The sequence below is a fragment of the Haliotis rubra genome, unplaced genomic scaffold, assembly GCF_003918875.1.
Source record: "Haliotis rubra isolate DU_JTF1 unplaced genomic scaffold, ASM391887v1 Scf28, whole genome shotgun sequence".
NCBI lineage: Eukaryota > Metazoa > Mollusca > Gastropoda > Lepetellida > Haliotidae > Haliotis > Haliotis rubra.
The window spans coordinates 2,076,135-2,091,293 of record NW_025766891.1 but is presented as its reverse complement, the minus strand read 5'-3'; the positions used below and the strand labels follow the sequence as shown (position 1 = coordinate 2,091,293).

The 15,159-nt window shown below is 41.9% G+C and overlaps 1 protein-coding gene across 2 annotated transcripts in view; it reads left to right on the top strand.

The window, feature by feature from the left end:
• The window catches only part of LOC124281129 (enterin neuropeptides-like), a 102,991-nt gene that overhangs the window by 82,045 nt on the left and 5,787 nt on the right, over positions 1–15,159 (top strand). For both annotated transcript variants that reach the window (XM_046717148.1, XM_046717147.1), the window contains exon 3: positions 11,566–11,674. In XM_046717148.1, the coding sequence (XP_046573104.1) occupies positions 11,566–11,674 (109 nt within the window). The remainder of the gene's footprint in view (positions 1–11,565; positions 11,675–15,159) is intronic.

The following is a 15,159-nucleotide window of genomic DNA, read 5'->3' as shown; positions in this document are numbered from 1 at the left end:
TAGCTGTGTCAAGTAGATCGCCTGTGTAGCTGTGTCAAGTAGATCGCCCGTGTAGCTGAGTCAAGTAGATCGCCTGTGTAGCTGTGTCAAGTAGATCGCCTGTGTTGCTGAGTCAAGTAGATCGCCTGTGTAGCTGAGTCAAGTAGATCGCCTGTGTAGCTGAGTCAAGTAGATCGCCTGTGTAGCTGAGTCAAGTAGATCGCCTGTGTTGCTGAGTCAAGTAGATCGCCTGTGTTGCTGAGTCAAGTAGATCGCCGGTGTAGCTGAGTCAAGTAGATCGCCTGTGTAGCTGTGTCAAGTAGATCGCCTGTGTTGCTGAGTCAAGTAGATCGTCTGTGTAGCTGAGTCAAGTAGATCGCCTGTGCTGCTGAGTCAAGTAGATCGCATGTGTAGCTGAGTCAAGTAGATCGCCTGTGTAGCTGTGTCAAGTAGATCGCCTGTGTAGCTGTGTCAAGTAGATCGCCCGTGTAGCTGAGTCAAGTAGATCGCCTGTGTAGCTGTGTCAAGTAGATCGCCTGTGTTGCTGAGTCAAGTAGATCGCCTGTATAGCTGAAGTAGATTTATGTTGTGTTGACGTGCCACAGATTGAAATGCGTAATTAAAACAACATACCTGTCATCTGGTATAACAGAATACATTCCACAGATGCCTCAGATTAGCCCCGTGGTTAAAGTGTTCGCTCATCACGCGGAATATCCGGTTTGGGGAACAGTCTGAAACCCATTTCTGGTGACCAAGATGATATTGCTGGGACATTGCGTAACGCAATATTCATTCACTACAGTGGTTATTCTGTATTCCGAGATCTAACGTTCGCGTGTCAGGCTACAGTGTTTAGAATAGTTCAATCCCCAGACAAGACTACATGAATACGTCCCATGAGTACCAACCAGATTTTAGTTATCACCTTAATCGATATGCATGGCTATTTTATAGACATAGTGTTCTTTTATCAAACATCTCCTAAAATTATATCCAATTAGTTGAAAGGGCTGCTAGTTTAACGGATTAATTATGCTCTGGATGTTATATTTATATTGCATTAATAATATATTGAGATATGTCTTTTTGTCTTTGGAGAAGCGCCGATTATTCGATTGTTGTGTTGATGGAGGAGAGTTGTAATGGAAGTTAGTCATATTCATTATCAGGGCCGTTGTTATAGAACGTTGAGCCCATACCGAACATAACATCTGAAATATACTTTTCGTTGCATTCAGCATTCAGAATCTGATGGCCATGCTGTTTTAGGGCATAGCATTCATGTTCGTTTTTTTCTATCGTTTATTCATATGTTCATCTTCTAAAAAAGTGTTTTATTACAACAAAGTCTGAGCGTGGATTTGATCCTGAAAGAAAAATCACATTTACATACGTTTGAGACGGGATAAAAAAATATTATTCTTCTGCAACTGAAAACTTGCTAATTTACATGAAACCATATTCTGTCTCGGTCTTGAAGGATGAAATGTCCTCCGCAGTTGTTTTTGTTCCATTGTAAGGTTTCAAATGAAAAAAATATTGTCATTTATTGTTCCAGTTTGAACATAACCAATCTGAAAAAACACAAGTAAAACATGTTTGCAGTGACAGTTTGAACTTTTAATGTTTCAGTGTTGAATAATATGGGTATGAATTACGTTTGTGCTAATTATAGATTCATGTGTGCCTGAGTCCAACAAAAAGATCGGGCTCAGATTTCTCAAATAAAGTTAAGTTTTTACTCAAATTTCAAACTGAGTTTGACAATTTGAAACTGCTGATTTTTTAACTCAACTGCATTCTTTTTAATAACAAAGCCCCAACAACTTAAGTAGCCTATCTACACAACTCGAATTATCAACTATGTTTGAGTGTAATATCGATTTCAGTTCTTTCTAGGAAATGCATTTTCCTGCTTTTTCTCAAATTTGAGTAAAAAAACTCTTACTTAAGTCAAAACTCAGACTTAAGTTTGTTTCGAGAAATCGGGGCCGGATCTTTTTCGGTTTGTTCAGTCTCCCTCGCACTTAATAGCACGACATTGAGCTATAGTCTCAAACCAAATCAGCCGGACAACCAAACTATCACGTAGACGCATCGTACAAATGTGTATATATGTGTATAAAGAGAGAGAGAGAGAGGGGGGGGGGAGAGAGAGAGAGAGCGAGAGAGAGACAGGGAGAGACAGAGAGGGAGAGAAATGAAATGTTTGTTAGTTGTGTAATCCAATCTCAAACCAAATCAACGGGACAACCAAACTATCACGTAGACACATCGTACAAATGTGTATATATGTGTATAAAGAGAGAGAGAGAGAGAGAGGGGGGGGGGGGGGGGGGGGGGGGGGGGGGGAGAGAGAGTGAAAAAGAGAGTGGTGATGGATGCGAGAAAGGGAAAGAGGAAGGACGGAAGAGGAAACGGGATGAGAAAAAGAAGGCATGGATGGAGAGGGATAGCGAAAGAGGGAATGGATGAGTTTATTTTACGCCGTTTCCAGCAAAATTCCAGCAATATCACGGCGGGAACCTCACACATTGTACCAATGCGGGGAATCGAAGACTAGTCATAGGCGTGACGAGCGAACGCGTTAACCACACAGAGTGAGAGAGAGAGAGTGTGTGTGAGAGAGAGAGAGAGAGAGAGAAAGAGAGAGAGAGTAAGGGAGACATTCTATCGTTTTCAGAAATCACTTCCCCTCCAACGATACAAAACACTGAAACAATAAACTTACGAGAGAAGATCCAGATTAAAAATTCCATACGTCATACGTTGTGGTCTAAAATAATGAAAATCGCTTCTGTAAGCACAATGGCCATTGTGTTTGTGATCATTAAATACTTATCAGTCCCCTGTTTGTCTTACGTGCTTAAAGGTAAAATAAATAGTCGTAAAGTAGAACTTTGAATAGTCGTATGTATATATAGCAAGACATTCGCCTATAAAGCTTTCAGCTGCCTACGGAACAAAACAACTGCTAATGGTAGAATGCTGATCTTCATTAAACATTTATCATTCCATTCCTGTAGTATATTCAATACAAGTACGTAAACAATCGCTTAGACCCCCGCCTTAGTGATTACGAAATTGTGGAGTAAATGCATTGCAAAGTTTATCTATTAGGTATAGGTGTTATTGTAACCATTGTGCAACTGAACGGCAGCCTCTAGAGACCGTATGACAACGTTGTCGCTTGAGATCTGTTTGCCTTAACTTCATTTCGATCATTCCGTGTCATTTAATGTGATTGTAAGTTAGAAGGGTCATACAGAAGGTAGGTTCGGACACAGTGACGCCTCGACAGCGCCCCAGAGGCGCCCCAGACCGACCGACAGACAGACGTGATTATTAACGTTTTATGATTAATATTGTCATGCGATATTTAGCTCTCTATTCATAATCAAATAGAAAAGTTTAAGTTGTGAGCGACGACATTTTGAACACTACGAGTGAGTGAAAGAGAGTGTGATATTACGCCGCTTTTAACAATATTCCAGCAGTATCACGGAGGGGAACAATGGGCTTCACCCAATGTATCCATGTGGGGAATCGAACCCGGGTCTTCAACGTGAGGAGCCGACGCTTTAACCATCAGGTTACCCCACGGCTCCTTGAGAATTATGATCACATTTACAATGGATCATATGCCTCGTAAACATCTCCCCTTTAATCCTATAATTACTACGAGACTGCTGTGTATGCGTGTATATATGTTTCGTTTGTCAAAGTCCATAGGCCACGGTGACTTTGGTTGGGTAGCCTCGTAGATAAAGCGTCCGCTCGTCACGCCGAAGATCCGGGTTCGATTCCCTACATATGTGAAGCCAATTCCTGGTGTCCTCCGCAGTGATATTGTTGGAATATTGCTTTAAGCAGCGAAAAGCCCAAGTTATCCCACCGCATGATTGTCGCGAATACATTTCGTCTTCTTTAACCCGGAACTCTATTAATGTGGAAAGGATCCGAATTACTGAAATACATTGGCCTTTTATTTCAAGCATCAAGGCGCCGGGACAGTCCTTGTCAAAGGATGGTTGTAATACCTGCCAGATGTTATAGGAATTTGAATGTCTTTTATATCTGCAATATGCCAATTTGTTAATTAATGAAAAGCATAAAAATTCCTTCACCACTGTTCAATCATCTTTAAACGATCTCCCTCTGTTTCGCAACCAACACATCAAACACGTTAAAACAGATCTGAAGACACACAAGTCTCAACGACTCCCTAACCTTCAGATATTGTCTGAAGATTATTGACTATTGGACCAGCTACAGGAACTCTCGTCATGCCAAACTGCTTCTCATTGCAATGATAAAATAGAGAATGGTTTATATCCCCCGCAAACATTGGATGCTTCGGTGCCTGGCTGAAGCGTTTTCGTGGAAATCTGTAAAACATCAAAGTGTCTTCATATTGTCATATTCATAGCGTATTAACAAGCACCAGAACAGACAACTTGCCTGCTTCAATCGTAGAGAGTTGTATGGTCACTGGCATCTAACACCAGCTCAAAGGCTTAACGGTAATTAAGTCCTGCTGGTTAGAATAATTGGTGAGATATGCTCGCATCTCCGACCGTTTATTCGTTGTATGAGACCCACGGTTGTTCACTTCGCCCTTCTGTATAATTGATGACTTAATGAACACAACAACACAACGAGTGTGCTGTCGGAGGCTGACATGGGGAGCGCGAGCTCGTGTACAAGTCATCATCATCCTGAGATGCTTGCTCCACTTGCTGAGTGTATGACGGTAGGGTAGCCCAGTGGTTAAAGCGTTCGCTCGTCACGCCGAAGTCCCGGGTTCGATTCCCCACATGGGTACAATGTGTTAAGCCCATTCCTGGTGTCCCCGCAATGATATTGCTGGATTATTGCGAACAGGGGCGTAAAACCAGCTCACTCACTTGCTGAGTGAGTGGATTTGATTTTACGCCGTTTTGAACATGTTCTTGAGCGAGTGGGTGAGTATAGTTATACGTAGCTCTCAGCAATATTCCAGCTATATGGCGGCTGTCTGTAAATAAACGAGAACTGGACCAGACAATCCAGTGACCAACAGTATGAGCATTGATCCAGACAGTCTTGTTGATCTTTATTATTATAACCTATATGTGCATGTTCTGAATAGAAGAATTACATGATATTATTACCTAACGCCTAAAGGATACAATAGCTCGTGTGTGGATCTGAAACGTGTTAGAGGCTAAGTGAATGAACCCCACAGTCAGTGTAATATAAAAGATTATGACGACCGGCGGTGAATAATCAAATCTTGACCAGCCAAACTAGTGGTCGACAGCTTGAGCATCGATCCAACCCGAGGGGACACAATGAAACCAAACCGTGCTACATATCCTCGTTAGTTAGATATACCCAAGCCGTATTACGCCGGCTGTCACTAGTCAAACCAAACCAGTGGCTGATAGTATGAGCGTCGAAACGCGATAACATGATCTCAGGAGACAGTCCAATCCTCATAAGACAGTTCCGTCGTCGGTGTTTCCTGCGAAGCGGACTCCATTCACAGTCGGCCTCCCGGCTCCTCGTTACTGGACGAGAGGCACAGTGTATAATATATTTCTCTTGCTCTAATGGAGGTTTTAGAGCAAGAGAAATATATACTGTGAATCTAAAATATGCCGTCGACAGAGCTGTCTTATAAAGATTGGACTGTCGTCTGATATTATGTTATCGGGTTCCGGCGTAAAAGAACAAAACAAAAACGCTGTGTCGACATGTATGTATGTATGTATGTATGTATGTATGTATGTATGTATGTATGTATGTATGTATGTATGTATGTATGTATGTATGTATGTATGTATGTATGTATGTATGTATGTATGTATGTATGTATGTATGTATGTATGTATGTATGTATGTATGTATGTATGTATGTATGTATGTATGTATGTATGTATGTATGTATGTATGTATGTATGTATGTATGTATGTATGTATGTATGTATGTATGGATGGATGGATGGATGGATATATGTATGTATGTATGTATGTATGTACGTATGAATGCATGTACGCATGCACGTACGGGTGTATGTGAATGAGTACCCGTGTATGCGTGCGAATGTGCGCGAGTACGTATATGTATGACGTATGTGAGTATATTTACGGACGCGCGTGTGCGTAAGGTATGCATCTGTATGTACGTTAGAGGGTGTATGACCGAGCTCGTTTGTATGACGTACGTATATGACCATACGTATATATGACTGCGAGTACGTTTTTGGTTGTATAAGACTACATGTTTGCCTGTATAAATACCAAAGTGTTTATCGATTTAGCTTATCCAAAATATGATACACAAGCTCTTAACCTGATAGTGAGAACGCTCAACAAAATCACTTCCCAGCCATGTCAACACTGTCTGACATGTAACAGTCTCGCCAGTCCTCGCCTCCACAATCGACATCAATTTGTAATGATACCTAGACGGAAGGAAACTTGAAAATATAAATATATTAGATTTCCTATAGAGATATTGAGTTTCAAAACCAATACCAAGTGGACGAATTCACTTGTGTAGCGTAGCCGTACCGTAGGGGATTCGCTTTATAGTTTACAAATGTCACTGAATATTACATTTAATCAACCTTTAAGCATGACCTTCTTCGGATGCAGAAATATCAAACGTCTGTGTAGAAAACGTATTTATATCTCGCTCTAGATGGAACATCGAAAGGTGTATAAATATATTTTCGGAGGAATTGTTCATTTTACCGTTCACCATTAGCACTAGAGAATTCAGCATGAGGCCAAAACGAGTGTAAAGGGCGTTTTAACTTTTTCCCAGTCCATTTGACCTTTTGTGTGTGAAGACAGCCTCCGTGGTGTAGTGGTTAGAGCGTCCGCCCGGAGAGCGGAAGGTCGCGGGTTCGATCCCCGGCCGCGTCATACCAAAAGACTTTAAAAAATGGTACTTGTTGGTCCCTGCCTGGCGCTCGGCATTAATGGGTACAACAAGGACTGGTCGGCTAGGAGTCAGTATAATGTGTCTGAGTGGGGTATTCATGCTTCACTCCGGCATGGTATCTCAGTGGGCTAGCACTATAAAACCAGCTTAAGTCTGGGCTAGTACAAGCAGCCGCACATACACATACACACGCATGCACGTCGTCATATGAGCGAAATATTTTCAAGGACGACGTTAAACCCAATTCATCTCACCTCACCTTTATGTCAGAGCATATGTTTATAAACATGAGACTGGAAATGGATGCTGAACGTGTATTGGTGAATTCTACAGCTGCAAGTGATAAGAGGTAATTGGTCATGTAACAAAAGCGTATGGGTTCAGCAATGGGTGCCTAGCCACAACGTGAGTGAATGAGTATGCTTTTACGCCGCTTTAAACAATAATCCAGCAATATTACGGTGGAGGACACCAGAAATGGGCTTCACACATTGCACCCATGTTGGGAATCGAACCCGGACCTTCGGTGTGACGAGCGAACGCTTTAACCACAAGGCTACCCCACCACCCCTTACCACAAAGTGTTTTTAGTATTACGCACATGCACTATCACACACAACCTTTTCCCATCCATCTCCCACCAGCACACACACACGCGCACGCACGTACGCACACGCACACGCGAACACAAACTCATGAGTACGGGAGTCACAACAGTCATGCTGAAACGGGGACGGGCTACAGTCAGTGAGTGAGAGAGTTTAGTTTTACGCCGCTTTTCGTACTATTCCGGGACTGTCACACTTTGTACCCATGTTGGGGGGATTCGAACCCGGGTCTTCAGCGTGACGAGCGAACGCTTTAACCACTGGGCTACTGTCAGATTCTGACAACCGGCCCTTACATAATTCCACCCGTGAAGATCCAGGATAAAATTGGTCTTCAGTAATCCATGCTTGTCGTAAGAGGCGACTAAGGGGATCGGGTGGTCAGGCTCCCTGACTTGGTTGACACATGTCATCGTATCCCAATTGAGTCGATCGATGCTCATGCTGTTAATCACTGGATTGTCTGGTCCAGACACGATTATTTACAGACCGCCGTCATATTGCTGGAAAATTTCTGAGTGAGACGTTAACAGCAAACATACAAACGGCCGGGCAAACAAACGAGTACACCCTTATTTGAAACCCCAAATGAACCATGAAATGATTATTCGATGGTGCAGTGGTGAAAATTTAAACGGGGTTCGCAGTTGTGTTTACGACCTTATGTTTGAAGTGTTACTGTTGTAATAATATTTTAATAACGCTTGTCATGTTTGTGTCAGGGGCGGTGGGGTAGCCCCGTGGTTAAAGCGTTGGCTCGTCGCGCCGAAGGCCCGGGTTCGATTCCCCACCTGGGCACAATGTGTGAAGCCCATTTCTGGTGTCCCGTGATATTGCTGGAGTATTGCTAAAAGCGGCGTATCACTCACTCACTCACTCACTTGTGTAGCGTAGCAGTACCGTAGGGGATTCACGTTATAGTTTACAAATGTCACTGAATATTACATTTAATCAACCTTTGAGCATGACCTTCATCGGATGCAGAAATATCAAACGTCTGTGTAGAAAACGTATTAGCCCCGTGGTTAAAGCGTTGGCTCGTCGCGCCGAAGGCCCGGGTTCGATTCCTCATCTGGGCACAATGTGTGAAGCCCATTTCTGGTGTCCCGTGATATTGCTGGAGTATTGCTAAAAGCGGCGTATCACTCACTCACTCACTCACTCACTCACTCGCTCACTCGCTCACTCATGTTTGCCCGGCCATTAAATCCGATAAAATTATTTTTATCCACTACTTAGGAGTGCGGCGTTAAAATACAAAACAACCAACCAACCCTACATAATTCCCCCACTCCCATTTCTCGCCCTCTGTTCCCTGAAGATAACAGCTAAGTGTCTTAACTGTCCACCCCTCTATGAAAGCAACATTGTATTAAAGCAATACGCCGTACATACACCATATGATCAAAAAATAGTCTACCGTGAATAAGACTTAATGCGGATTGAACATAATACTGAGAGACGAGAAGGCCACCTCATTTATCTCATTGTACGTATTCTCTCTGCTGCTGATCATCTCTGACAAGTTTTTTGTGCACACAGATTTTCAATAAGATCGGTTTAACTGGCATAAAATGTCAATCTTCCTTTATAATCCCTTTCTCTTATGATTTGGATGGCAATACGGGGAGGAAATTGCTTAAATTCAGCCATCATTCCTCAAACGCTTGACCTTCTGAACAAACACGAGGCAATCACGATGTTTCAAACCTAATCAAACCTCGACCCTTCAAAAGATGACATTATGATTGACTTAGGGCCGTCTTGTCAAACCTCCTCCCTGCTCTCAGCTTTTTCCCCAGAATGACAACTCCATCAAATCTCTTGCTGACTTAGCACTTGTTGCTTCTCCGTGCGTCGGAAATTGACTTAAATTTGTATTAAAACGCTGAAGGTTTGAATTTTAAATTGAACAGCTACACGGCAAGCCGACACCGACGTCTTCAAAAGCGTATACAGCAGCGCTGTACCTCGAGCAAAGAAGATTGCTTTGAAGCATTGTAGGCTGATTAGCTTTGATAACTGTTGCGAGTGAACATGCAGTGATCCTATTAAAAACAATATTGCAATCCCATGGAACCGCCTTGATTCCAACCTATAATCTGGTTGCTAGGGGAAACCGGTGCCCTCGGCTATTGTTCTTTGATTTTTATCCCCTATAAAGCAATTGTTTTCACGCGTTTAAGATTGTTTTCAAACTATTTTAAATTAATACTTTCCATGTGGTTGGTGAACGATCGGACGCACGAACACAGGTTATATTTCTTCGCCTTGCTTGGCCAGATGCGTGTATAATCCTATTACTTTTTTATCGGATATGCTATCATCCTTGGCTCTCAATTTGGAATTAAATTTAGTACGATGATGAATAAAAAAACTGATTAAAATCTGTTACAACATTCGTTATTTAATCTTAATGAAAATTTACTTGACCAGAATGTTGTATTGAATGGGCGAATTTTCTAAATTACGCGGGGTTGGGTTCTTTTCGGCAAATTGCTGCCATTAGTGCGGTAGAAGGCTTTGAGACATTTCCGTAATGGAAACTTTGTAAGGATATCAAATCGTAAAATTCGAATAACGTTAGGGATTTTTTTAGACGGGATTCAGAAAACTAAAAGACTGAGTTTAATAAGTGAACAAGTATCAGCTAATTGTTATAATTGAAGAGAACGAGGTGGTTTAGGAGTGGAAGCCTTCCGAGTTCGATTCCATCGTGAATATTCCCCCTTCATGATATTATTGTAATGGTGCTAAAATCGGCGATTTTAAACTAACTCACTCACTCACTCACTCGCCCAAAATCACTCACTCAATCACTCACTCACCCACCCACTCACTCTATCACTCACTCACTCACTCACTCACCCACTCACTCACTCACCCACTCACTCACTCACTCACTCACTCTATCACTCACTCACTCACTCACTCACTCACTCTATCACTCACTCACTCACATATGCCATCAGGCCTTAACTCATTTTAATGCCGATACAATGGAATACTTCTACTGCTGAATGAACATAAGAATTACATGATATTATTACCTAACGCCTAAAGGATACAATAGCTCGTGTGTGGATCTGAAACGTGTTAGAGACTAAGTGAATGAACCCCGCAGTCAGTTTAATATAAAAGATTATGACGACCGGCGGTGAATAATCAAATATTGACCAGACAAACTAGTGGTCGACAGCTTGAGCATCGATCCAACCCGAGGGGACACAATGAAACCAAACCGTGCTACATATCCTCGTTAGTTAGATATACCCAAGCCGTATTACGCCGGCTGTCACTAGTCAAACCAAACCAGTGGCTGATAGTATGAGCGTCGAAACGGACTCATAAGACAGTTCCACGGTGTCGGCCATTCACCGGCCTCCCTGCTCCTCGTTACTGGACGAGAGGCACAGTATATAATATATTTCTCTTGCTCTAATGGAGGTTTTAGAGCAAGAGAAATATATACTGTGAATGTAAAAAATATGCCGTCGACAGAGCTGTCTTAAAGAATAAAGATTGGACTGTCGCCTGATATATGTATGTATGTATGTATGTATGTATGTATGTATGTATGTATTATGTATGTATTATGTATGTATGTATGTATTTTTTTATTTATTTATTTATTTATGCTTGTTTCTTTGTTCTTTCTTTCTTTCGTTTGTTCGTTCGTTCGTTCGTTCGTTCGTTCATGTAATAATTTAGGTATTTATTGGAGGGGTTTGAGGGTTAAACGCAACAAAAGTACATGTTGTGTAAATCCGCGTTACAAAATTAGCAAACACGTAATCAGTGATATCGTTCAGCGTAGTAATGAAACACGAGCCTCGATCATTCTATTTTCAGATAACCAGGAAACTAGTCTACAGGTGTATGTGGCCGAACTTGTTTTCCGTGCATAGAAACACACGGGCAAACAAACTATTTGGTTAGCCAATGATATGAGATGTGACGAAATCACCAGCACTGTATATACGCAAGGATACACTTTATGTATTCCACTCCTTGTGATACTATGACGTCATCTTGTTCCAGGTACGGCCTGTGTCGCCCCGTGTCAGATGTCCCGTCGTGTCACGATGACGAGGTAGCGTCACGTACTGTCATTGAAGCAGAGAACTTCGACAAGAAAAACTACACAGAGGTAAGACTACGGAAAGTCATTCAGAAAGTAAATTAATTAAACGTTACACGTGTTACAGTTGGCACTGAACTTTCTCTATGAAGTACAGAATGTACGTTTGGGTTCAGTACCACCCGGGATTCGAACCACAGTATCAGATAAGGTGCCTCCCTCGAGTGGGGACTCGAATGCATTCGGGACTGAACCCAAATAGTACTAAAATCTCAACCTTAGTGAGAAAGTGTAATCCCAAAGATAGGATATGTTACCGCTGTCAGCATGGAGGTAAATCTAGCATATTGGATGTTAAGTAATAGTGAGTGAGTGAGTGAGTTTAGTCTTACGCCGCTTTCAGCAATATTCCAGCAATATCACCGTATCACTATCATTCCAAGCCTCGTCCCGTGATGTTAATGAAATAGTGAGTGAGAGAGTGAGATTAGTTTTACACCGCTTTCAGCAGTATTCCAGCAATATTATCCCAAGCCTCGTCCCGTGTTGGGGCACCAGAGATGGCAGTATTCCAGCTATCAACACATTGTACCCATGTGAAATAGTGGGAATCGATTAGTTTTACACCGCTGGTCATCAATATTATAGCGGGGACACCAGAAATGGGCTTAACACATTGTACCCGCGTAATGCTTTCAACCACAAGAACACGTGCAATTTACCTAAAAAATACGAAGATTGTTATCTCCATCAGTAGAGATTTCACACGGTCGAATGATTGTTTTAAGCTATTCTAAAGACCAAGAACTTAACGCTGACATTTTGCCAAAAGAGGGTCAATTGAGTACCTATTGGCGCTTAAATTAAACCCGATTACATATCAAACCATATTCAGGTTTGATGCTTAATGTGGGTTTGTAATATATTTTCGTTGGTATCACGGTATTCTGGTATTAGTAGATTGCAATGATCGACATGATGGTCCCGGACAAAGAGTTCTCACTGGCGAAATGCAAATGTTAGTTTCAAATCTCTCGACAAAGGCACAATAGGTACTGCAATCAGCCTATCGATTATCCCACCCTAAAGCGATAAATATACCGTCTCCGTTGACCTTGCTAAAACTATAGGTTCCTCGACACCTACAAACCTTGCAAGACAGATAAATAGCCTCTCACGGCTGTTGCTGCCGTCGCGTTAATAAAGTCCCTCCACGCACTCATCAAGACACAGACGCACGGGCCTTAGAAAAGCAACATATTTATAGAAAACACATTTAGTGATAAAAGAGTCAGGACAGATTGAGTGAGTAATTTAGGCTTTCGTACCCCTTCAAATAGTAGTTCGATCATGTATCACAGCACGTCAGTTAGATGTGGGAGAAACTCCAATACAGCAAAGGTGATAGACGTTGGCCTTTTTAGTGAGACCCAAGCGGAAGGGAGGATTTGAACCCATAGGCAGTTGACCCTCTCAGTGGAGAGATTCACATAGAGGGACCACTCCTCCCTCAATGATATATCTATCAGAAAGACTTATTCCCTGGGGGATAAATTGATCCAACGAGAGAAAATGTCGGCAAGCAACTGGTGTGAGTCTCACCAGAATAGAAAATAAAGATAGGTCATGTTGGAAGAAAAACGCGAAAAAGTATTTTAAGAAAGGGGTCGTATGAGATGTTGAATTGGAAGAAACACGTCGCATAAGTTGTGTTAGAAACAGTCGTTTAAGCAGTCGTGTTGGCAGAAAGACGCCACATGAAAGGTCATTTTGGCAGAAAGACGCCACATGTAAAGTTATTGGCAGAAAGACGCCACATGGTAAATGGTATTGGCAGAAAGTAGCCACATGGTAAGTGATATTGGCAGAATGACGTCACATGATAATTGGTATTGGAGGAAGACGCAACATGTTAATTAGTATTGGCAGAAAGACGCAACATGATAAGTGGTATTGGCAGAAAGACGCCACATGATAAGTGGTATTGGAAGAAAGACGCCACATGATAATTAGTATTGGCAGAAAGTAGCCACATGGTAAGTGATATTGGCAGAATGACGTCACATGATAATTGGTATTGGAGGAAGACGCAACATGTTAATTAGTATTGGCAGAAAGACGCCACATGATAAGTGGTATTGGCAGAAAGACGCCACATGATAAGTGGTTTTGGCAGAAAGATGTGCTATGACAAGGCATATCAGACGAAAACACGATACAATGAGAAAAATCCCGCTGACAAAAAACTCAGTATATGATGAAACGATGTGAGAAAGCGGACGAGAAAATATGACGCAACATGAATCCGAGAGACAGATTAGGTGAAGGATCTTTATAAAACTCTATGATAAGTATAAGTGCAGAAAGATGAAATTCTGACACGGTTGAGTGAGTGAGTGAGTGAGTTGGGTTCGACCAACAGTCACGGGCCAGAGAACAGAATGAATTAATGTCGGCCTACAAACAGTTTTATATTGAAGTGTTTTATCCGCACCAAATCGCCATCATTTAAGAGACACTTAACGTTTTCCGATCCCAGTGACAGCAAAAACTTCACCGACATAATAAACGCCTTCGGAGATGCAACCTTCAGGCTTCAATTCACAATGGATCATTCTTTCCTGATATTCGTGAATGTTCTGATGGCGTGCTAGACCTCTTGGTTAAGCTATTCATTAGCTTCAAAATAACAATGTGCCAAAAACTGAAAGTTTGATATTAGTTTGTATATTACAAGTGTTTTTTCATATCTCTGAAGACTTTTCAGAAACCCTTGTTTCGAACCAAGGTTAAAGGTTCTTGCAAAGAGCAGTTTAATCATCTTAATTGGAGACTTGTGTCTTTGACAATGTTTACTGTTATATATAAATATTATTATGACCGCAATTTTTGTATTTTTCGGAGATATTTCTTTAAGACAGTATGTAGATTTTGGACATTAAATTAATGGAACAGGCAGCTGAAACAGTGTTAGAGTATACTATTCGCGCAAGGGCGAACCTCTGATCAGTTCGAACGTGCTGCTGTCGCTTTCAAGCTCCAGGTCAACGCGTGTCCGAACGCAGCCTTGGAAGTGTAAGGAGCTGTAAGACGTGATGTCCCCCGAAAGGAAATAAATCTTCCCTTAATGAACATCGTTGCTCTTGGGAAATGTAGACAAGACTCGGGGATAATGAGAGAATTTACGTACATGCAAATATTCCTCAATCTCGTTCTGCTTATGGTTGACCAGGAATATCATGGCTTCACACATTGTACCTATGTGGGTAGTCGGCTTAGGACGAGTGAGTGAGTTGGGTTTTACGCCGCTTTTAGCACTATTCCGGCAAATTAATATCACGGCGGGGAAACCAGAATTGGGATTCACACACTGTACCCATGTAGGTAATCGAACCCAGGTCTTTGGCGTGACGAACGAACGCATTAACAACTGCCCCATCCCACCGTCTCATAGGTTTACTAGCCCAACCATCTTGTTAAATATGGCTGCGTAACCATCGAAAACGATTCCTAATACTACGTACAGGTCAGGGTGCGGTTGTACTAAGCAGCCT